This window comes from Strigops habroptila, chromosome 3 (assembly GCF_004027225.2).
Source record: "Strigops habroptila isolate Jane chromosome 3, bStrHab1.2.pri, whole genome shotgun sequence".
Taxonomy (NCBI): domain Eukaryota; kingdom Metazoa; phylum Chordata; class Aves; order Psittaciformes; family Psittacidae; genus Strigops; species Strigops habroptila.
Window position 1 is genome coordinate 77375401 of NC_044279.2, and position 24316 is coordinate 77399716.

General features: G+C 40.9%; 1 protein-coding gene across 5 annotated transcripts in view; it reads left to right on the forward strand.

The window, feature by feature from the left end:
* The window catches only part of EP300 (E1A binding protein p300), a 63499-nt gene that overhangs the window by 14768 nt on the left and 24415 nt on the right, over positions 1-24316 (forward strand). For 4 of the 5 annotated variants that reach the window (XM_030481099.1, XM_030481100.1, XM_030481102.1 and 1 more), the window contains exons 2-13: positions 2021-2679; positions 11304-11480; positions 13615-13876; positions 14632-14745; positions 15727-15963; positions 18117-18210; positions 18543-18677; positions 19155-19272; positions 19699-19873; positions 21994-22071; positions 22920-23029; positions 23516-23671. In XM_030481099.1, coding sequence (XP_030336959.1) covers positions 2021-2679; positions 11304-11480; positions 13615-13876; positions 14632-14745; positions 15727-15963; positions 18117-18210; positions 18543-18677; positions 19155-19272; positions 19699-19873; positions 21994-22071; positions 22920-23029; positions 23516-23671 — 2315 coding nt within the window. Of the gene's footprint in view, positions 1-2020; positions 2680-10071; positions 10237-11303; positions 11481-13614; positions 13877-14631; positions 14746-15726; positions 15964-18116; positions 18211-18542; positions 18678-19154; positions 19273-19698; positions 19874-21993; positions 22072-22919; positions 23030-23515; positions 23672-24316 lie in introns of those variants that run through there. The other variant, XM_030481104.1, reaches the window with a different exon arrangement.

Here is a 24316-nt window from a genome sequence, read left to right on the forward strand (position 1 = left end):
TTCAACATTTGCTTGTTAAAGGCATCCTAACAGGCATCTTAAGAAGCTATTTTAAACTGCCTTGTATTTTTTCTTTTTGATTGCTTTCTCCATTTCCCTGATCTGCCTTTTAACTTGAAGGTCTCTTCCACTGTAACTCTTCCCATTTCATCAATATTTAATTCTTAAGCTAGCCACTGACTACTGTAAGGTTTTTTGGGGGTAGAGGGGTTGAGATAAGTCTGCTGATACAAACTCTAAATTCATCATTTTAAATGGCGGACAACTTCAACAAAGCTTTATTCTTCTGATTCATCCTTCACTTCTGAATTTTTGAAAAATACCAGACATGCTAAGGAATACCAGTGATGTAAATAAAAGCTCAATCCTTAGTATGTGTTGCAAAGCATAATTTCTAGCACAAGATTTACATTAATGAAGAATGGGCTGACTGATTTGAATAGTTTAAAACATAGTTCTTTAGTGGAAGTTATCATTCTGTCTCTGGTGCTTTGCAGTAATGAAGAATATATAAATGGAGTTACAAAATCTCCTCTGTTGTGGTATACCTGCGTTCTTGCCAACCTCATACTATATTTTCAGAGTTCTTAAGTCATGATCTTATCTGTGAGAACAGTTGCATAGTTGTAGAAACTCTGTTATTAGTGGAGTTTGACAGCTTGGTATGGTATCGTCTGAAACATTTTAAACAGATTTCTAATGCTGCTGAGCTTTTCTGACTTACAGGCTGTTTAACTGTAGTCTTTTTCCATTAATATTTGGACCAAGTCATCTTGCCAGCCTTTCTAGAATTCAGTGTAATTGAGATTTTCTTTTAAATGCAGTTGCTGAGATAATGAATAGTATTTTAGGTCATTGCTGGATCTGAAGTTTTTAAAAGTGGAGTGCAACACAGAGCATCCATGAAATGACCTTTTTGGCAGAAGTGGTGCTGAAATGTTCTAATCATTAAGACTAAATCCACTCTTCTTTACTAGGTATTCCTCCAAACAATAGGTTTTTAGATGTGTGTAGCAACATCACATGGTAGCTCAGCTTTTAGCCATAACCTTTCTAGGTTATGTTTGTTTTAACTACCATAGATTAAATATACAGCTCAAGGTGCATGCCCCTTCTGCGGACATAAGAACTTCTTGTTTTCTTGAGCAAATTTATTCTGGTGCTGTCCAATATTCTTGTTTCTGTATATCCCAAGTAGTAATCTTTCTCCACTTGGTTACCTTGGGGACTGCTTTGTATGGGCTCCTGAGATACGAATTTGATTCTTTCATCCTGGTGGGGTTTTTTTTTTTTTTCCACATCTTTGTGGCCAGGAGGATTATATGATTGTTTTCTGACAGTGTTCCTTGTGGGAAGATACTGACTGTCCAGTGGAGTTTAATAGAATTTTGCAATTCTGTGCCCCCAAAAAACAATAAAAAACCCCCACACCACACTCAACCACACCCCCTGCACCCCCAAAAAAATCCACACAAAACCAACAAAAAAAAAACAACCCCAAACCCCACAACTAAACCTCTATTTATTATTTTATATGTAGTAAACACTTTTTGGAAAACTATATATTAGTTATGTTTGTTCCAAAAGGGACAGACTTCATAGAAAGTTAAAAATAAATGACAGTGCTTTGCTATCAACCTTTTAAATTCTTATAATTGTTGTCTAATTCCTTTGGCTAACTGTGGGATTTTAATACAGGTTTTTTCTCTCTTTCCTTCTCAAATTTCTCAAGTTGAGAGATAATAGTCTGAGCTACCCAGTGATCTTTCAACACAAACTGTTTTGGAGAGTGAAGCAGAATGGTCTTCTCTAGTTTAGACTCTGTAAAGTTTAGAAATTACTTTTACCATGACAAATTGGATAGCTTTCAGTAATGACTGATCTGGGAATTCTGCTGGAACACAAAAAGTCAAGTTTTGCTAGTTACTTGAAATAGAAAAATAAAAACTAATGAACAAGGTTTTTCTTAAAGGTGCTGCTGATTGCTCTGACCTCATATAAAATTTGTTTTGTTTTTCAGATTTTGGCTCACTCTTTGATCTGGAACATGACTTGCCAGATGAACTGATCAGCTCCACAGAACTGGGACTTACCAATGGTGGTGACATTAATCAGCTGCAGACCAGCCTCGGCCTGGCACAAGATGCTGCCTCTAAACACAAGCAGCTGTCTGAACTTTTACGGGCTGGTAGCTCCCCAAATCTCAATATGGGGGTAGGTGGCCCTGGTCAAGGCATGGCCAGTCAAACCCAACAAAATAGTCCTGGAATGGGAATGTTAAACAGCATGGTGAAAAGCCCCATGGCACAGGCTGGGTTGACTTCTCCCAATATGGCGATGGGTGCAAGTGGACCAACCCAGGGTCCTTCAGCCCAATCCACAGCAGGAATGATGCCGACAGTAAACAGTCCAGTTAACCAGCCTGGCATGGGAATGAACACAGGGATGAATGCTGGCATGAATCCTGGGATGTTGGCAGCAGGTAACGGACAGGGAATGATGCAGGGGCAAGTCATGAACGGTTCAATTGGAGCAGGCAGAGGACGACCTAATATGCCGTACCCAAACCCAGGAATGGGTAGTCCTGGTAATTTGTTGGCTGAGACACTGCAACAAGGCTCTCCGCAGATGGGAGGACAGGCTGGACTGAGAGGGCCACAGCCTGGAGCTATGAACAAGGTAAGTCAAGCTAAACTTGACTTGATTACCTTCCTTTTTGTTGTTGACTTTGGTAAGACTTATTCCTCTGCGGTATGGGTTCTATAGAATAGGATTTACTTTTTTCTTTTAAGAAATCCTGGATCATGTGGTAAATAGTTTATATGCTGCTAAAGTGGAATTTGGAGCAGTCACGGGAGGCAAAAATTGAGTCTTTCGCAAGAAGTAAGACTATTGCTAGATTAAAAAGTCTATTGTAGAAATCTTGTGGCAGTATAGTTTATCAGCACCACTGGGAAGTAAGATGATTGTGTTTTGTTCTGTTTTATGCATCATCCACAAGTGTACTTTCTCATCTAATGTGATGCTGGTATTGCGTGTGGTGGGAATCAATCAGGACCTTTTAGATGTGGTGGTGCTCTTTTCTGTGTGACATTTAATGAGAGTATTTGTTGTCTGAAATCAGCTGAATATATGTGCTGTAGCAGATGCTAAGATGCATATACAGGTTTGAATAGGCTTAATATATATACATTGGTCTTTGAGGAAATAGGTATGTGAGTTGAGGATGGAGAATGAATGCTTGTGTAGACACCTGAAGACAAATGTTGGGTTCTTAAAAGACTGTTAAACCAACTGGGTTCTAGTTTTAAACTTTATAAAGACTTTGTCTATAGGAGAGTAAACCAGAAAGCTGGAGAGGGAAATGTGCTTATGGGGTTTAGGTGATTGGAAGAAAGCTGTTGTCATGAGTCACTGAGAAGCAGAGAGGAGACCTAGTGGTTTAAGTGACGAGGAGATGTCTACATTGAATTTTTGTCATGCACAATTAGCTTTTTTAGGGTAGGGAGCCGCTTGAGTATGCATTTTCCAGTTTTCAGTGTTTTAATCAAAAGCCTAGAAAATACTTTAATGTTTCAGTCCACTTTAGGGGTGGGTGTTTTGCTTCTTGGCTAATGAGGGGGAAGTTTTTTCCAGCGTGCTTTGCAATACCTGAATAGATCTATCTTGGAATGCCTGACGTCCACTTGAAGGACTTGGAATGATAAGTAACATAGTCTTTCAATGTATTTGAAACATAAATGAAAATTGTGCTGTGTATTAATGGTTTTGATATGCTTTAATTTAGTAAATAAAATTAATTGTCTGAGAGTGCTATTAATTATAAAGTTCATAAGCTGTTTGCTTCAGCTCAGTGTGCTAACAGTGGTTCTGATAGATATCTATATGTATGTGCCTAGTAATGTGTGACCTGGTCATGTTAGATATTTTTGCCTGATAGGAAAGTTGTTGCAAAGCTCCATTGCTACAGTAGAAAATAGTAGTTTGCAGTGGAAAGAAGTATGTAACTATTTAGAAGTATTCTTGTATTGGAATGACATGATATTTCATTCGTTATTCCTTGGCTGTAAAAAAAAAAAAAAAAAAAAAAAATTTGATCCTCAGAAAGCTGTATTCAGAGGTCAAAAATTGATATATTGGGTGAAATGCAACTTCTTAATCTTTATTTACCAGAGCTCTAGGCTTATGTACTGTAATCTCATATGGCTAGGAGAAGTAAAGGAAGAACACAAAATCAAGCTTTTGGCTGATGTAGCCCAAAATTAAATCTTCTTCCTTGCTTACTTAAATTCTAAAATGTGCTGTACATCAGAAGTAAGAACATTTTGTGCCTTTAGGAATATTCAGACCAAAACTTCTGGGTTTTAGTTTGCAGTCCCAGACCGGTTAAAAATACTTCAGAGTTCTTTGATTGTTGATTTAAAAAAAACTGGTTACTTTGAGTTTAAGTGTGGTGGGTATAGCCCTTGCACAGGAGTTGAAACTGCCGGATGAGAGAGAACAGTCTGAAATGGAGGCTGAAATTCCAGAATGTCTTCAATTGGTTTGGTTGTTGGCAGGGAGCCTGTGCTTCACTTCATGCACTGGAGTTAGCAAAATCTGACAACAGTCGTGTCTGACCATTTTCTCTTTCCACCCATCTGCTTTTGTGTTTTCCCACCTACAAATCTTCAAAAAGTAGATGAAAACAGAGGACCCTCAGCAGTTGTTTTTAAAAGCCAGGTTTTTGTGTTTGTTTTTTTTTAAATTGGTAAATTTAGTGCCGTGTTGCTGTTAATGTGGGAGTTTGTGTAATAACTTCTGTAGGTTTCCTTCATTGCTGCAAAAAATGTGCATTATCCAGGAGCTGTCCTTCACTAGGAATAAAAAAAACCCAAACCAGACGCTTTGGTTGTGTTCAGCTTCATCATGTTACCTTGCCGAAGTCAGCCCCTTTAGGTGATGAGAGGGGTTGCCTCTGGGAGTTCCATCTCAGTAAAACAGAAGTGTGTTGTCTGCAGTGGTTTGTACTGACAAATAGCTTAGGTTTCCTGTGTTGTGAAGTAATTGTGAGGGAGGATGTTGTACTCCTCTAAGAGTAAAGGTGAACTCCAAGTGGTTTGTCAATTTGGAAAGCAGAATTGGTTACATTTCTGCTTTGTTCTGTTGTCCTGTGGAGTTACTGAAGTGTATTCTTCCTCTCCTCCCAAAACTCTGGCTAGCAATAGTGGAACACCTGCTTTACACATTAGCCATGTACTTCCCAACTTTTCTAGGTGTGTGTGTTACTTTTTAGGACTCGAAATTCCAAGTGTCAATGTAAATGATTGATTTGGGGTCACCTGGTATACATAAAATTGTACTGTCATAATGTGCCACTTACATCCTGTGGCCTAATGCTGTAGCTTTACGTGTGCTGGAAGCAGCCACTGACATATAAAGAAGCAATTCTGTCTGCATGCCATCTCTGTGCCAGTTACATGGCAGACTCTGTTGAGGAACTAATCCAAACTTGAAACTCACATGGTCATTTAAAAAGAAAAAAAAATTAATTTGAGTTGTTTTTCTGGTCCTGTTTATGGTCTTCAGTTGCGAAGTTGGTGCTGATATTAGGGAGGCATCATCTTAAAGGAGTTGGTATTGCCAGTCAGAGGAGGTGTGGACCTTGCTTTGGTGGCAGTACCAGCTTAAAAATGCCTGTGAAAGTCTAGCCTGAAAGGAACCGAGAAGTTTGTAAGGGAAAGGAACTGTCGTAAGTTTTGCTTTCTTGAATAGCTTTTTGTTTTCTATGTGCTAGGTTGGGTGCAAGTTAGGAGGATGACAGACTTACCTATTACTCTTAAAATAGAGGCTTGGAATTTGTTTGTAATGCCTTGATTCTTTCAGTGGTTAAGCATTTTGGGGGCTTTTTGTTTCACTAGGTAGTTTTACAGCTTGGATTAATTGAAAAGTAAACAGCAAATTCAAGATCTGTATTAGGTTGAGAAGAAATTCACATTTCCTGTTTGGAACCATTCTTCATTAGCAATTATATCTACTTAAGTTTGTTGTTCCACTAGGTTCTGTCCAGAGTGTCCATTACAGTCTTATTGTCCAGCCTCTTATTAGGGGAGGAGGGCATTTTGTGTTGCGCATTTCTGTATTAGCAGCGCTCTATCACAAAGTGACTAAGTGACCTGGCCTTCAGGTCACTGAGCTTTCATCTCCCACTGATTCAAGAAATGTTGCCTTACTCAAGTAATGAAATGGATATGAAGGCAGTTCAGATTAGTAAGAGCACTACTACTACCTCTGGTATGTATTTCACTCGCATGTGAAATTACATGAAATGTTTAGAGTTCCAGTAGTAATTTGTCATTTGGCTTACTCTTGGGGTATGTACAGGTTTCTCTCCAATTACAATGGATACGCTTGGTTTCATTGGTTTAACCTCTGTTAAGTGTTCAAGGCCAGGTTGGACAGAGCCTTGGGCGCCATGGTCTAGTGTGAGGTGTCCCGGCCCATGGCAGGGGGGTTGGAACTGGGTGATCTTAAGGTCCTTTCCAACCCTAACCATTCTATGATTCTTAGAAGAATCAATGTCAATATTATACAAAGACAAGTGTGATTCTTCAGAATCTCTATAACTTCTTTGAAGTAAAACAATGAGAAATTTCAGAATAAAGTTCTGTTCAAAGTGGCACAGACTGAAGATGATGTCACTCTCAAATTGTAAAATTAGATGATGTTCCTTAGTGTTAGCATATTCAGTGTCATATTTTCAGTAGGAGGTCAATGTTTTTGGTTGCCTATTAGCTGTTTGATTCAACAGGTAAAGTTAGTTGTGTGTTCTGGTCCTTTGCTTTTTCTTCTTTGGTGAACCAAGGTGAAAAAATGGAAAATTGCCTACTTGATCCAAGTGTAAGGGAGGGATATTTGTTTGTGAGGGAGAACCGGAGCAGTAAAGACTTGGATTTGAGTAGAAGTTTCTGGGGTGGTTAGGGGAGTTCCTTGCACAGATGGCAGTGAAATAATGCTAGTGTCTTGCAATAGGTATCTTAAAACATTATGCAGTCAAGTGCAAAGAATAATGACCAATAACAGTCCTTGGAAAGAATGCAATGGAAACCATTAGCAAAATTTTGCTATGTTATGCCTGGGTCCAGTAACGCTCTACCAGTCAGTAGAATGACACTGTGGTGTACAATAAATTCTTGGTTTTAAAGAACCAGCTGGATTTTACTAAAACTAACTTTCCTGTTTTTAACTTACACTTGTGAACATGTTTGATCTGGAAAGATACTAGATGCTGTCAGTATGGTCTTAGACTAGTGCATGCCCTGCAGTTACCCTGAGAGACATACGTAGTTGATGCTGCAAATGTTGGATGATTTGAAAGAATGTGCTAAAACTAATACTAATTCTATTTCTTCACTTCTCCATGCTTACATTTATCTCTTCATATCTTAGAACTGGTCATTGTTCAATCCTACTGCTGATACTTAGTTGTCTTTCAAATCTTAGACTGTCAGTGAAGCAGTTATTTTTATAGAGAAACAGTAGAATATTTTTAATGTCTGTGCATAGCTGTAACAGGTATTCCTCCTCAATTTGTAGTCTGTGGTATTGACAGTAGAATGCTAATCAGAGTTGGTTACTTGACTTTCTACCAAACTGAAGATGCTTGCATTTCGTGGTATTGGAACAAAACTTCAGGGAATTCCCTCCACTTTTGTAGTTGCTCTTCTCAAATGGGAGGAGTGTCTGAACAGCCCTATCTGATGCTGCTTGTGCTTGTGAACTAGGATGTTTCCTGAATTTGTGTCATCCATGCCCTTTATGTGGTGAGAGGTGCCCATCTTCCACCTGGTAATGACAGCCCATGCTTCCACTGGAGGCAGGAAGGTCATTTTCCACTGCATGCAGAAGGTATAACCATTTGAGATTACCTTTGCCATCTATTAGCCATGCATTATCATCTTTTGCAGTTTTCCTTGTTTCCTCTTCTTTACTGCGCTGTGGATTTCTGTCTGCTCTTCCTTGTGTCTTTGCATATGTGCTGAAAGTAAGTTGAGGCTGTGAGGAGAAGAAAAACAACAGATGGCATGGATAAGAAGAGAAATGGGAAGAGCAGTGGAAGGAGGTGGCCGGGAAGGAGTGAGTAGAGGTTGCACTCACTGACTTCTAGCTCTGATTCAGTCGTGTACATTTTTGCATGGAATTGCAGATGAAGCCTTGTACTTGTCTCATGTAATGGTACTAACATCACATTTCTTTGGCTGGTTCTTCTGTGCTTAATTCTTTATCTACCCCTCACTCTCAATAGAGCATGAAAGTGATGAAGAACTATGTTGGTCTTTATGGTTGTTTCCTAGTGATAAAATTTTACAGGGTTATTTTTGTCTTACTTCAGTAGTCATGAGGTCATCCATATCTTCCTGTTTGGTGTTTTCTTTTATCCGTATTTCTCAACATATCACAGGAAATTACATGAACATGTTCCTGCTTCTTGTGCCAGGGTCTCATGGCCACCTTGTGCTAGGTGAAGAACCTCCCACATGACCCTTCACTAAGCCTAGAGTTGCATGCAGGTTGTTGGTGTCAGGTTAGTGGGTCTGTGACAGCAAGACTGGGAGGCATTGACATCAGGTTCAGCTGTGGATCTGACAGGTGTCTGTTTCACCTGGACCAAGAATGGCTGCTGATTTGTTCCAAGAGACCTGGAGACATTTGGGTTTTAGCATCCTTTTTAGATGTTGCTTGAGTCTGCGGCTTTTGGAGTCAGTTTGGCACGTTTGCCCTCTAACCTGGCCTGTGCTCCTCTGGTCTTTGCCTCTCCTGTAGACTGAGACAGGGAACTAAGGGTTACCTCTTTCAGGAGCAGCTGAGCTGGGCATGTAGTCTTCTGCTGCTAGGTCCCTAGGTACAGCAGGGTGCAGGAGGTCCCCTTGGTAGGGTGGATGATGGTTCTCAGCCGTAGGGAGAGTGGAGCCCTGTGTTTCTGCCATGGAGACAGCCTTGTTTGAGGGGGTTGGTTTTATACCCCAAACAGTGCCAATGGTTCATGCTTAAGAAAATATCGGAGAACTTTTTGCTGGGCCAACTTGATTAATACATTTGAAAAAGCCAGCTGCTTCACATAGAGCTTGTGTCCAGCTGTGCAACAGATACAAAAGTTGATTGGGGCATGGTCAAACCTCATCCCTGAGACTCATTAGAAAAAGTCTGTTATGGTGACATGGTAAACGTGGTTTTTTTTAAGTCTAGGTTTAGGGTTCTCCCACTACAGCCACAGTTATTCTGAATCCTTTGCTATCAATGTGTTGAAGTCCCCATGGTTGTCTGAGTTGGGCATCTTGATTTCTCCCTGTGACACCAGGGTGTGAAAATGCAAATTGAGCCTTCAATTCTGAATTATTTGGTTAGGGTTTTTTTCGAAGCTGATAGCAGTGTAAGTTGTAGAAGTTATGTGAGAGCAGTGTTAGTGATGGCAAACAGTCTGTGCTTTAGGGTACTTTCAGGTGTCATCTAACTTTGGGAGCTGTGGTTGTTAATGAGTTTGAAAACTTTGCTTAGAAATTTCTGGGTTTGGGAATGTACCTGCTTTCAAAACCCTGTCTGGAGCCAAAGGGATCCAGGCTATTTTACAATAAAACAGACCTTGTTATCTTAAGGAAGTAATTCCCATGTTTAGTCCTTCACTAAATCTGAACAACCACTGGTCAATTTGAGGCAGCAGTGACGATGGGGAAGAGTCCTGGAAGTGTTTGCTGACTCCTTACATTTTTCTTCTCCCTTTTGCTTCTGCTCAACTTGCAAGCAAGATCCTATTAGTCTTCTGAGGGAGAAGCAGGAAGCATTTGAGTCTTACCTGTCCTTTTTTTGGCAGCAGCTGGCTCATTGGTCACACTATGTGCGGTCATTGCAGTTGAGACACGGCAGGGGTAGTGCCAAAGGAGACAGAGGAAAGGAAGGTTTTCTTGGTTCTGCCTGATCATTGCAGTTTATCTGCCAGGTGTGGAGATTCTTTGCTTTGCTTCCTAATGAATTACTGCTCTGTGATTATGGTTATTCCTTGTGTGTGGAGGACTGGTGCTGTCCTCAAGGGAATTCGCTTGTACATATCAGATGTCTAAAGTGGCAGGTTCTTTAGTGAATTTTGTGTGCCTTTTCCTATAGCTTGGGTTTGATCCTGCTTTACTTTGTAAATGCAAATTGAAGGCTGTTATAATGAATTGGCAGATGTTACAACCTGAAAAAGTGTTTGACTAATAACAGATAGTTGCTGGGCATGTAGATTACTTCTCTGTAACAAGGAGAAGGTAAGGAGCAGAAACAAGGTGTTTCTACTAGGGGAGGATGCTTTGAGAATAAATGTAGGAATGACTGGAAACAAACCTACCATAGGAGCTTGTATTTGAATGCAGGAAAATGCCCAGACTTGAACCAAGAGGCATCGAAGGAGACTGAACATTGTCTAGTCAAATGCTAATGTGAATTGAAACAATGCAGCTCTTTAAAGTACATTTGTGCCTTTATTGTTATGAGTTATGGCTCTTGGAGGATCCCGAGTAATGGTGAGAACTTGGTAATCTTAAAGATCTTCGCTTTTCCTGCTCTTCTATGGCTAGTTGTTTTGGTCCTAGAAGGCCTGTTGAATATACATATAGTTTGTATGATGCAGGAATCTACATCCCCTATGGATGAATGGTTCAGTAGATTTGTTTTGTTTGTCTGCAGACATCTCCTTTGACCTCTAGTACTGCTCACTGCAAATGGGTTACTGTGACTGTGTGGTTTTACCTATTCCTATGGTATATTCTTAAATAGAAAAAGGTTGTATACAGACATGCATTGTTACAGCTGTCTGGAGAGGAGCTGTGGGAGTGCTGACAGTTGGGTGGGATGTTTTGGGGATAAACCTTGCCGATATGAGTGAAGGTGGTATTTGCCTTCATGTGGAGGTGCTGGGAGCAGAGGAATTCTCTCAGACTTGTGAGTTACATAGCCCATGGTACAGCTTTGTGCTTGGGAAAGCTGAAATGAGAAATCTGTTGAACAAAATCTTTATAAAAAGAAATAATCAGGCTAATTCTGACCAGACTGACCTCAAAGTTTGGTAAGTTGGCTTCACTGTGTTTACAGGAGCTGTCTGGTTGAAAAGTTAATGTTGTGTGATGGGTTAAATACATGCACATGGAGGAACAGGGAAGCATATTGGATCAGTATTGCATTGCAGCTGGTTCATGGCCATGATCCCTCTTGCTTCTCTGAAGTATTCATTTGCCTTCCACAGTGTGAATTTAAGCTGTGTTACTTGAACATTTTACCATTTTAATTCCTAGATGGGAATGATGAGCAATCCCAGCCCTTACGGCCAGCCATATAGTCAGAATACTGGGCAGCAGCTTGGAGCCAGCGGACTTGGGCCTCAGATGCAGAATAAAGCTGCACTGCAGAATAGCTTACCCCAGTTTCCAATGGACAAGAAGCCAGTTCCTGGGGCAGGAATGCCTAACATGGTAAGTAGAATGAAAGATGTCTCCGGAAAATGTTGTAGTAGACTAAAGCAGAGCAATATGCTCTGCTCTTGCCATATTATAAGTTTTTGCGGCTGTTATACCCAGTGTGAATGCATGCTCTGAATCCATACATAATGTATTTGCTTAACTCCTAAAAAGGCTGATCTGAAGGAGAAAGCTGAGTTGTACTTTCTCTTTTGGAGAAGCTGGACCTCTACTCTTTGCCCTTCAAACCCTGTTAGCAGAGAAAGTTAAATGAAGCTTCTTGACTGAAGTGAGATTTGCCACCTGTTTGGACACCTCTGCTCTCCTCTCGCATCCTTTCTCTTGTAGTTGCTCTGTTGGGCCCCTTCTTCTCAGCGTAGCTTTGTTTTGAGGCTTGTTTTGCTGCTTGTACTCACTGATGATTTTTGGAGAGAGAAGTATCCCTTCTCAGACAGAAATGATAGTGCTTAGAAGCCCCAGTTGTGTGTTCATTCCTGTTCTGAATTACATGAACACAAACAGTCTTGATGCTGGATGTTCCCTGGCAGTTGTTGCTGTAGTAGCCCTGTGCCTCCCCCTTTCCCCTCACACTGTTATTGAAGCAGGGCTTAAGGAAGGGGGAAGTAGGAGAGGTGGGAAAAGTGGATGGCAGATAGTGGATGGTGCGAGCTTAAAAATGACAGGCCTGAACATTAAATTCCCTAGCTTGAGCTTAGTGCTGGTGGCTGAATGTGTTTGTCTCATTTTAGGAGTTTAAATTGGCTAGGGGTATGCATGCAACATGCCCTGCCTTTTTATCCCCTACATACATGTGGGGTTTTTTTATTTGGGAAACAAATTCACATTTCTAAATACAGCTTGTGTTTCTTCTTGCTTCAAATTCCATGCTTCCCTCCCCTCCCCACCACCCCTCCGGGCCCTCTTCTTCTGGGAGGGTTAGTCTCTTGATCTTAGTGTTGCTGAAAAACCATTTCCAGGTAACTTGTACCTTGGAATTAAAGAGCTCAATCCTGTGAGTTCAATTTTTGTTTTTTTGAGTTGAGCATGAAACATTGGAAGTCTCCAAACCAGTTGGTTGTATGAACCGATAAAGCAGCAGCCAAAATTTGCTGTTCAGAACCCCAGCTGAACCTAGGAGTGAAAAGTTGCTGCTATCTCAGTTGTCATTTAGAATGACAGGCTGCAAACAAGGCAGGTATCAGAACACACAGAAACCCTGAGGGGACTGAGTAATTGGTGGAGTCTCCTTGTAAAAGGAAAGGTTAATACTAGTATTGAAATGCTGTGGGAGAACTGGGGTTTACAGATGCAAGTAGTCGAGCTCTAAAAATCTGGAGATCTCCAGAAACATCCTCTAAAACCCTCTGTGAAGAGTCTGTTAGAAACTGAAGGCTGTGAGCTGAAGTGATACAAGCAACACAGAGTCCCTCAGCCTCTCTCCTTTGCCGAGTACTCCTCAAATGTCAGCTGGAAGAAATACAAGGAAGTCTGAAGAAATAAACAGAAGTAGTACTAGATGTTGCCATACTTGACATTAGTTCTGTGGCATGTATTATCCTGAAGTTGTGCTTCATCTCTAGCAGGGACTAGGAGGTGCTTGTTTTGAATGCCTACATGCAAGTTTCCTGATGGAAAAAGGTTCCCAGAACTTCCTCTTCATTCTCCTTTTCTAGGAACAGTCAAATTGAGGCACCTTATACTGAAATAAAGGGAAAACTCTATTTACTCTAAAAGATGCTTTCTTCCCTTAATGCAAGAATTGTGCATGCAACTTTCTAGCCTCCAAAATGAGGAGGAGATTTGAGGTCTAAGTGCTATTAATATTTTCTGGTTGGTCTAGCACCGCAAATTAACCTGTCAGCATGTGCAAAGTTCTGCTATGCTTCGATAAGGCAAGAGCTAGGACTAGGAGGGCGATATGGGGAGGAAATTGTGACTGGTGAGAGAATTGCCAGGGCTGTTGCTAAGGGCTGTATTTAATGAGTCATCCAGAACTACAAATAGGTGGGCTATTCCCTTAATCACAGAATGTGGTAGTTGTTTCTCTGCTTCAATTCTTCTTTTGTTGTTTTTGCTGTTGTTTACTTGCTAAATGAATTATTCTCAAAAATAGATTTATTTCTGGGAACTTCCTTTCCACCTTCTCCAGGGCCAGCAGCAGGCTCCCCAAGTTCAGCAAGCTGGGATGGGGCCAGCAGCTTCTCAAGGAATGGGTTCTGGAGCACCAACAGCAGATCCAGAAAAGCGGAAACTCATTCAACAGCAACTAGTTCTCCTCTTGCATGCTCACAAATGTCAGCGGCGAGAACAGGCCAACGGGGAGGTGCGACAGTGCAACCTCCCTCACTGCCGAACCATGAAGAATGTCCTGAACCATATGACGCACTGTCAGGCTGGCAAATCTTGCCAGGGTAAGTGGAGGAGTGGTTATATAGATTTAGTCATCATTTGCAGAATGAGAAGGGCATTTGCAGAAATAGATGGAAAACTAGCGGGTGGCTTAGGAAGTAGAATTTTTTTTTAAGCTGTCTCTCCCCTTAAGAATGGAAATCATAAACAACTTCTGAACCTTTAAAGTTTAGGCAAGTTAGAGATGAGGGCACTCATCTCTAGATTAGGCGCAGAGAAATGAGTAAAGATCTTTTGCTTAGCTTTGTAGCTCACTGCAATACCTTTTGGATGCTGTGTTCTGATAAGGTTAGGCACAAAGCAGCAATCTGCAAGTAGTAGTCTACTTATCTCTCTTAAGTGGAAGAGAAATTACAAGCAATAGCTAGCCATGAATTAAGCTGCTACTGGCACTGATGAACTCTTAGTCTATCTTAGTAGCCAAGGAAAAATGTATGCTACCTTTTTGATAGCCTAGGTTTATCTGGTTGTGCCACTTGGCATCTCAGTTGCTTGGTACAGTCTGCCTCGTGTATATGGTGGTGTCCTTTGAGCCATAGGCTAGGGTATGTGACATAGGTCTTTGAAGTAAGCTTTAGTTGAGCCAACAGTACTTGCAGAAATCTAACTACATTTTCAGGGCTATTTCAAGTAATACTCTACTTACCTGTGTTGATATAGATGTGTTTCCTGGGAGAAATAGTTGCTCCTTACCCAGTTTGTATGCACCGTGTGGAGATACTGGTAGTAAAGTTTTTTGTTCCTCTCCCTTTCTCAGTGGCACATTGTGCATCTTCCCGACAAATCATCTCACACTGGAAGAATTGCACAAGACATGACTGTCCTGTATGTTTGCCTCTCAAAAATGCTGGGGACAAAAGAAATCAACAATGTAAGTCTACTGGGGAATTCCATATATTGGATAAACCGTAAAATGCATGTTGGGAATTAAACTTTTTTGCACCCAGGTGATAGTGGTGATGCTCTTGGTATCTAGGAATATGTAATATGATTTTCCTCTTGCTCTTAGAGTCTCAGAATATTTTTCTGTCTGATAACTACTGTTTATGGAGGATCTCTAACTTTATTGGATTTTCCTAGCAGGAGAGTGGTAGGGGTGAACAAGGCAAGATCTTTCAACCACATGATTGGCTTTTCACTACCATCTCTTCTAGCTAGCCAGATTCTGGAGAGAGATGTGCATGCATATACACACACAGTTGCGTCATGTCAGCCCTGATGATATTTGGTTCTGTCTTCATCCTTTGTTTGCATCAGATGTCTCTTCACCCTTCTCTTTGTGTCCCCTTGGTCTTCCTGCTAAAATCTTTGGCAAGACTTTTGTTGTTGTGTTACCTGTATGGTGGTTTGGAGGTTTCTGGTTTTTTTTTGGTTGGTTTTGCTACTGTTTGTTTTTTCCCTCCTTAATGTTACTTTGGGCTCTTCTCATGACTAATGTGAGCTGAGATATTTCTTGTTTTAAGAAAATTATAAAAAAACCCCAACAAAACCAAAACCAAACATTACAGTGGCTGGTGAAGAGCTGTATGTACCCTTCTGTGTTTAATCTCTGTGTCATGGTGTACTTCTGTTTTCAGTTTGAAGCAAACAGAGGTGTCCTAAATACTTAGAGTGGGATTTCCTTTCAGCAGCTCAAAGGGAAAACAGCTATTGTTGGAACGGCTGGCTGGGTTAAAACTTGCCTCCCTGTTTCATGCCAGCTTTCTAGACCTGGCCTCTGCATGTACCTAGAAGGAGATATTTTAGTTCTGAACAGCGAGTGTACTCCTTAGCTTCTCTCCCTGTTTCTGTGGATGTCTTTGGGCTACCTCCTGCTGTCCTTACTAACTTGGTACTGGTACATTTCTTCCAGCACTGCTGGGTGGAGCTGCAGTAGGACTTGCAAATACTGGCTCTGTGGGTGTGGGGCAGCAGACAACACCCAGCATAAACACTACCAGTCAGATAGACCCCAGCTCCATCGAGAGAGCCTATGCAGCGCTTGGACTCACCTATCAAGGGAACCAGATGCAGACACAGCCCCAGGCTCAAGTGAAGAATCAGCAACAAGGACAGACACCCCAGGGTCTGCGCCCTATGAATCCTATGAGTAAGTTTATCTGTGTTAAAATACAAACTACAGGTAACTTTCCTGTACTATTATCTAATGCAGATTTTTTTAACCTCCTAGCTTAATACTGCTAGCTGATTTGCAAAAGGCATGACTTTTATTTTACTTTTTTTTAAATATCAAATATTTTAGATTTGCTATAGCAAGCTGCACAGTGGAACAGGAGCATTAGAGGGACCAGATATCTTCTCTTGGAGAAGACGTTTTCTGGGAAAAGTATTTGGAAAGATGATTAGGGTTTGGGTGGGTTTTTTTTGTGAAGCAGTTTTCCAAAGCATTATATTTAATGTTGTTTTGTAGCTTTGTAATTGTACTGTAATGCAAGTTTAGGGTTTTTTAAGAGTTTTTAATTGGAAATGCATGTGTTGGAATGCCTGTATTCAAGTGTACTTCCTTGTCACTCAGACTGCAGCATTTTACAGCTGTATCTCAGATATGTAATGTTTGTTTTAAAAATGAAAAGTAGTAAATCACAGACTTTCTCTAAATCCTGTCATGTGGACGTACGTAACTGTAAATTGCATGGGTAGCTTATTGCAAAATGTTATCCCTTTTCTGAAGCAAAATGATTCTTGCTTGGGGTTTTTAAATACATTATTTTATTTATAGACCCAGAGTTTGGCCTCTGCATTCTCATTGGGGTGCTCCTTGTAGCACTGATAGGAAAATCCAATGAGATGGGGTTGAAAAGCTCCTGGAGAGTGAAGAACTGAATCTTAATGTAGAAAGGACAAGCATGGAGAGTGTAGACTTTTGACTGTTGTTTCATTATTCGGAGAGGGTGGCTAAGGAGGGAATTGCAACAGGTAAGAGGAATTACCAGATTCATGTTGTCATGGCCTACATAACAACAGGTTTGGTTTAGGAGAAACGTCAGGTGAGGACTGCAATGTGAAAAGAGGCAGTCCTAAGTAGATCTAACAAATGGCTGGGTTTGGCAGTTGAAAAGGGAGAGTTAAGGCAAAGGCTGACAGTTGTCTTCTACACTAGCTTGCTCTCAAATGGCAAAATGTGTTTGGGAAGGAGAAGGAAGTGACTAAAGGAGGAGAGGCTGAAAGACAGCTTTATGAAAAGGCTGTTAAGCACTTGATTGTGATATTAGAGGTTTGTATTAGGCTTGATATACTTAATTTCAGTGAATTTCTCTTGTATACAGTGTCAAATTTTGCTTGGAATACAGATTCTGTGGGGTTCAGGTGTCCTAAATACATGTGAAGCTTGGTAATGGCATTCAGGCTACTCTCAACTTCACAAAGTGATCTATTCAGAAGCTCCAGGCAGAAATACGCTTAATTTTTCTTAACTTTTTAAGTCTTAACTGTAGTGTGTGAAGAAAATGGACAAATTTTTTGTGGTGATTGAGATCTGCTCTGATTCAGAAAAACAGATTTTGATATGTAACGAATTACTAGAGGTTTTTCATGCAGAGGATTGTCAGGTTTTCCTTCTTGTACAAACGTTGGTGTTGGTTATAGGATCCTGAAGTATGGAGTGGGTGAGAGCGGACCTTGTCAGGTGTAGGTGGTAGCTGATGTTTCAAGTTTTTGAAGCCTTCATGAATATACATCCTAAGTCTCTGAATGATGAAAAATCCCAACTGCTTCTAAATGAAAAATCCCAACTGCTTCTAAATGAAAAACCCCAACTGCTTCTAAATGAAAAACCCCAACTGCTTCTAAATGAAAAACCCCAACTGCTTCTAAATGAAAAACCCCAACTGCTTCTAAACGAAAAACCTGAAGTGATTGGTACTGCTGAATCCTCAGTTGGGGTGTCACAGGAAAGGACTCTGGTACATAACATTTGCAGCAAATTGAAATTGTTTGCTTGTTGAGAAGTCCAGGAAGATAGTGGTACTAGATGCTCTTTAAGGTCCCATCCAACCCAAACCAATCTATGTGCAGAGTGGTAGTGTGATGTCATGCTTCGCTTGGAGGTCACCAGTGTTGTGCCTCAGACTTTTCCTAAGTTTGTAGAAGGAAGATGGTAAAGAGAGCAACGGGTAATTAAACTCACTTCAGAAACGTCAAAGTACTTGCCAGTCTAGACCCTTGTTATTGCTGAGCAATTACTGATTTTGCACACAGTAAATGGGATATTCATTAAAGAATGCTTATTCTTCTGTTTTCTAGGTGCAAATCCAATGGGAGTGAATGGAGGAGTCGGGGTTCAAGCTCCTAATCTGCTGCCTGACTCAATGTTACATTCAACCATGAATTCTCAAAAGTAAGTTGAATTATTCTTTGTACCCCAGTGATTTTGTTTTGATCTCATGGCACTTATTGCATAAACAGTGGGGTGAATGCCATTGATGGCTATCTCTCCCTTTGGATTCTGTAGCTTTTGTTGGAGTTTTCCAAATCCTTGGGTAGTACAGCATGTACTCATTCATGGTGTTGTTTTGGTGTCCGTGCAGCTATTTCTGCAGAGTTTGTCCATTGATTAGGGAATGGCTGAACTGGCACTTTGTCTTAACATTATTCTAAAAGAGGCTATGACTGTAAGATGACTAAGCTTGGGCTAGACTTCTGCCCTCAATTCTTGCTCTGTTTTTGAAGCCCCATGATGAGTGAAAGCGCCAATGTTGCCAGTTTGGGTGCCATGCCAACAGCTCAACCATCCAATACCGGAATTCGAAAGCAGTGGCATGAGGACATTACTCAGGATCTCCGAAACCACCTTGTTCATAAACTGTGAGTAGCTAACATCAAAACAATCTCCTGTTAAGTCACTTGCTGCCTCTGAGGTGTATATGTGGGGCAGGACGAATCCTGGCTTCCAAAACTAGGGGCCAGGGAGTGAATCTTGTCAGGGTGCATGAGGAGGGTGTCATGGTTTAGTTTTAAATGCATGATTTAGGGTTGCTCAAAGAATCAGAGGTATTAGCAAAAACTAGGGCACGAGGGAATGGGTTTTGTCAGGCTGCCTGAAAAGGGAAAGCGGAAGCCTGAAAGATGGAGTGCATCTGCTGGTTTGGGACTGTTGTATTGGAAGAGTCCCACTCTGTGCTCAGGCCATCAACATGGTGGCAGTGTCCCCCGGGAGCAGTACTAATGTCTCAGTCTGTCAGCAGATTTGCTTGCTGCTTTGTGTTCAGATCGCTGGGGTTAGTTCTGGGTCCCTGTCTGGACTTGTGTCCCCTAATCTTTTGTGTGCTTTTTTTTATTCAGGGTCCAAGCCATATTTCCTACTCCTGACCCTGCAGCACTGAAGGATCGGCGTATGGAGAATCTGGTGGCGTATGCTCGGAAAGTGGAAGGTGATATGTATGAATCGGCAAACAGCAGGGTGAGATGCCATCCTCTGTCATCCAGTTGTGTGTGTGTATCCCCCAACCCATAGTGATTGGGGAGGAAGAGGAGTGAAAGCCCAGATGAGACTCCTATTCTGAGGAGGTGCCAGGAGTGGGGGTGGTGCCTGTCAGGGTGTGCTGTGCCTGAGACTTCTCTGGGTCCCCTGAAGGCAGCTTGAAGCTCTTCTCTGTGGTTCTCCCAAAGAAGTGTTGGACACAAGAAGAGAAATGTGTTGGTTTAATGGTTGCCAGCAGTGCCCCTTTTTGCCCTCCTGTCTGCCTGGCAGCCCCTGCGAAGGGAGAGCCACCTCCACCCAAGCCAAAATATGTGTGTGAGGCTGTTTTGTAATCTTGAATCACTGTGACCTGGTGCCTTTACTTAGTGTGTCATCTCCTTTCCTGACTTGTTTCCTCCCCAACAGGCAGAGTACTATCACTTGCTAGCAGAGAAGATCTATAAGATTCAAAAGGAGTTGGAGGAGAAACGAAGAACCAGACTGCAGAAGCAGAACATGATCCCAAATGCTCCGGGCATGCCACAGGCTCCCATGAATCAAGGGCCAAGCATGGGACAGCCCCAGCCCGGAATGTCTGCAAGTAAGAGCAGTTGGGTTACTGACTCCTGGGTGCAGGGGATTCCTGTAGTGTCATTTTAGTAAGCTGGTGATCATTTTGCCCTTGTTTCACAGGTACCTGGCTTTCTCAAAGTTAAACAGAACTTTTTCCCTCTTTGTTCTGAAGTATTTGCAAACTCTTTGCTTTGCTTATGTGTTAGTTAATGACCGTAGATTATCTAAAGGCAGTTAGTCTTCTGAACAAACAAAAGCATTGTAAACCTTTACACTTACTTTGAGGGTGGAGGGAGTGGAGATTAAGTTGCATCCTTAAGACTGTAGAGCTTCAGTCTCATTAGATTCACATTAGAATGAATTAATTTAAAGATGACTTCAGTTACTGTAAGAGATACACATTTTCACAATATTTAGTTTGGTGTTTAAAATTATCACTACTATTACTGTTGTTGCTAAGAGAGTATGATGGTTGGCATGCTTAGGTATTTATGCCTTTCAAAGTTTAAATAGTGCTTGTTCTGTGACACGTTTGGGATTTTTTGGACAAGTGGCCTTTCAAGCATGCAGTGAAAACCAGATTTCACTTCTTTCCCCCATGCAGCTATCTTCTATTTCACAGTAGTTCTGTTACTTAAATTGACCTTCCTAATGCTAAACAGCTTGGGTTTGTTTTGGTTTGTTGTTTTTTTTTCCTCTGCTAGCCATGTATTTGTATATTAGAATAAAATTGTAGAGGAGTTAATGATCAAAACTATCCTGCTGCTAAAGAGTGGAATGTCTCCTTAACAATAGGAAGGGACAAGGTGCTCTAGGCTGTCAGGTACCAAGAATATTTTTACTTGGGTAATGTAAAAACAGGTAATTTGTATTATCGTGGGTGATGTTTTTGAGTTAGAAAGTAGAGAGGTGTGTCTGCTGATATTGTAATCTTGTATTTCCAATGAAGTCCTGTAAATAATTGAAATACAGGATTTTAAACTGTATATTTCTAGATAAAATTACATTTCCATACTCTGATTTAACTGTAAAAGCTAATATTTTTTAACTATTTGAGCTGCAATCTGTTTTAAGATGATTCTTCTTCACCACCCCCATAGAATCATAGAATAGTTAGGGTTGGAAAGGACCTTAAGATCATCTAGTTCCAACCCCCCTGCTCTGGCCCCTGAAGTAGTCTTTCTTAAAAATAAGTGCAACAGTTCTGCAAATGTACTTTCTAGAGCTCTCTCCTGGCTCCAATGACGACTCCTCTCAAGAGGTTCCTTCTCAGAAGGAAAGGATCTTTCTCCTTGATTCTTTTTCTTGCATGTTCTTAGATACTTTACAGTTAAGAATGGAGTTCTTAAGACAGCTCATGGAAACAGATATACAGCTGTCAATGACACTCTAATAACTTGTCAAAGGAGATTGGGTCAAAATTCAATTTAGTCAACTGAGACAAAAAACTTTCTGTTTTTTTTCTGAACACTGCAGAAAGATCCAGTAGCTCCAGGCATAGGATGCAAGAATATTCCTCTGAGTTCTTCTCCTCCTGCTTAGATTTGAATGTACCTTGGTAAATCCAGCTCTGGGTCTTTTTACGCTTGAAGTCAGAACGGGGTTTACCAAGGTGCATACCAAGATCCAAGAAAGATTCTTAAAGGTTGATACTGTGACTTCGCTTGCTGTGTAACTTCTGTAGAAGGTGATCCTCAGTAGTAGATGTGACACTTTTGGTTACTTATCATGTACTCGACAGTTCTCAAACTTCAGAGCTTTGATAAATACTGTGTGGAACTGTGTAGTTTTTTTTAAATTAATGAAAATATGTAATATTGATAGTTATTATTTACTGAGGCAGATGGTAAACATTTTCCCTATTCTGTTTTTTCTTCATGTCACTGAAAAAACAAACGTTTGTCCTCAGTTTCTGAAAGCTGACTCTAAGTCAGGTGACAGTTCTGTCAATAGGACATGCTTACATTTTCAAGGAAGTTTTTGGTTTTGCTTCACATTTTGAGGACTCCTCAAGAATGCTTAGAGTTACTGGACTGTGTCCTTCCTTTTTTGTTTGTTTTACACATGATGTTTCATGTAAGTTTGCTGGATAAAACCTGGTGGTCTTCTGAATGCCAGAATCTCATTCTAGTATCTTTTTTTATCCAGATGGTCCTCTTCCTGACCCAACCCTGATACGTGCCAATGTGCCAAACCAAATGATGAATCGCATGCAGGCGCAGCCAGGTAAGTATTTGAAGAAAATTAGCCACTGTGATTTTGAAGGAATCGTGGAATTGGGCAACTGTTGCTGAAGTGTCATAGCCTTTGCTTCACCCACAGTTTTCCCATTTGATTGAAAAAAAACTATATTGTATAATACTTATATAACTATATATTATATATGTAAAAAAAAAAATTGCATAGCATTTCATGATCTCGTGGATTTGAGCTGCACGTTAGCTTCTTGCTTAATTAACATTAAAGAACTCTGTGCTTTTGACATTTCCAATTGTGTGAACATAGATCGGTCAAACGGGGTCGCTGCACTTAGGCAGCTTAGATGAGGACATGTTGGTGGCAAAGGGAAGGTGGTGAGAATTATTACTTAGAAGGAAGGGGCAGAACCTTTGTTACAAATTCAAGAAGTATTGTAGCCAGCATACAAAGTACTTAAGTGAAGAGTTTGGGATTCAGTAAGTGAATTTCTAATATGTGATTAAGATAACGCAACTTTCTGTAGAAAGTTGATCTTCAGCAGTGGCAGTTTTGGTTATTTGTCATGTACTCCAGGAGTTCTCAAACTTCAGAGCTTTGATAACAGTTAGTGGAAACAAATCTTTCAGGGCCGGAAAAAATTGATCTGTATTCTGGAGGAGCATGGTACCTTGGACACTTTATATTTAAAATTATTCCACATGACTTGTTGACAGAAGGAATTATTTTCTTTATAGTATCTTGCATGTTCGGAAACTGGTTGATAGAAAATGAAATTCTGAAAAAGTTAACAACATTTCTTCACCAAATGTTGAATGGTGCCCAAAGGAGAATTCAAGCCTTTGTTTATAAGTGTGTTTTTTGGCATGAATGCACAGGAATGAATCAGTTTGGCCAGATGAACATGCAGCTGTCACCGATGGGACCCCGGCAAACCCCTCCTCTTCAGCACCCTGGACAGCTAAGCCAGGCTGGGGCCATGAACCAGGTCAGTGTGTGTTCCCTCTGCCCAGGGTGGCAAGGTCGCAGGTTTGCTTCTGTTGGCTGTAGTTTCCTTAGGTAAATAAATAGAATTTAAAGAATCAAGCATTATTTCTTCATTCTCTCGACCCTTTGGGTTCCTCCTCTTGCATTTCTTCTGAAAGATTTGTTTGGACTATGGTAAGCCTTTATATCTGGGTAGTAAAAAATTGCCTAAAAATGGAAGTTTAAGCAGCTTTTTGTGCTGTTGCATCCTTAACACAAGGAATGAAAACAAATCTTAAGTCACAGTTCCAAACTGAAATCAGTATCCTTTTCCTTAGCTTACAAGGGAAATCATATCTGTTTTTTGAGAGGAGCTCTAAACAGGCTTTCCATATTGTATTCTACAGATAAGTGGCTAGCAGCAATTTCTGCAACAAGATAAATGTTGTTTTGTGTAAAATGTTATGGAGTTACATGCACACTGGGATACGAGTTCCTTTTCCAACAGATGGGATTTCCTTCACGTATGCAGCAACCAGGAGTTGGCCAGCCTTCTGGTCAGAATCAGTTTCTACAACAGACCCAGTTCCCTGCTTCTTCCCCGGGAATGAACACGGCAAGCATGCCTATGACTCAGCCTGGCAATCAGACACCAGTTTCTCAAGTAAGTTTTTGATTTCTGGAAGTGGTGTCAGTGGGCTCTGTCATATACAGGTTTCATTGTTCAGTTTGTAGTGGAGAACAACTTGGTTTCTCGAGATGCTTTTGGAATTATAGTCAACTAAATTCACTTATTGAGACTCTGCATTTTCCTGATGCAGAAATTTCACGGGGAATGGCAAGGGTGAAACGGTGGCTTCTTCTCAGGTTTAAGTGTGACAAAGGAATATTTCTAAGTTTCTTTTTATGGAGCAAAGAAGAAATTGTTGTGCAGAATGGAGCAGTTAAGAATTTCTTGTTGAACAGCAAAGCGGCAGATGCTGAGAAATTGAGATGGTCAACTAAGTACTAAAAAGGCATGTCTATCCAGGACCAATGTGTGTTGCTAGCTTTGGGGGATAAGAGGGTTGTCACTACTGAAGATCTGAACCTGCAGTCTAGCAGTTTCCTTTCTGTCCTTTCCCTCTCCCTTTTCAGCAAGAACCTTTCAGGCCAGGAAGAAGTAGGGAACGTCAGTTTGCTTCTCGTTGATGCTTCTTCCTAGTTTGCAGGCAAGATTCTTGTGGAGTGACAGCTTTTCCTTGACCAATACATTTTTTTCTTTTGTAATCTTGTAATGGTGCAGTTACAGCTGTACTTACTTCTGATG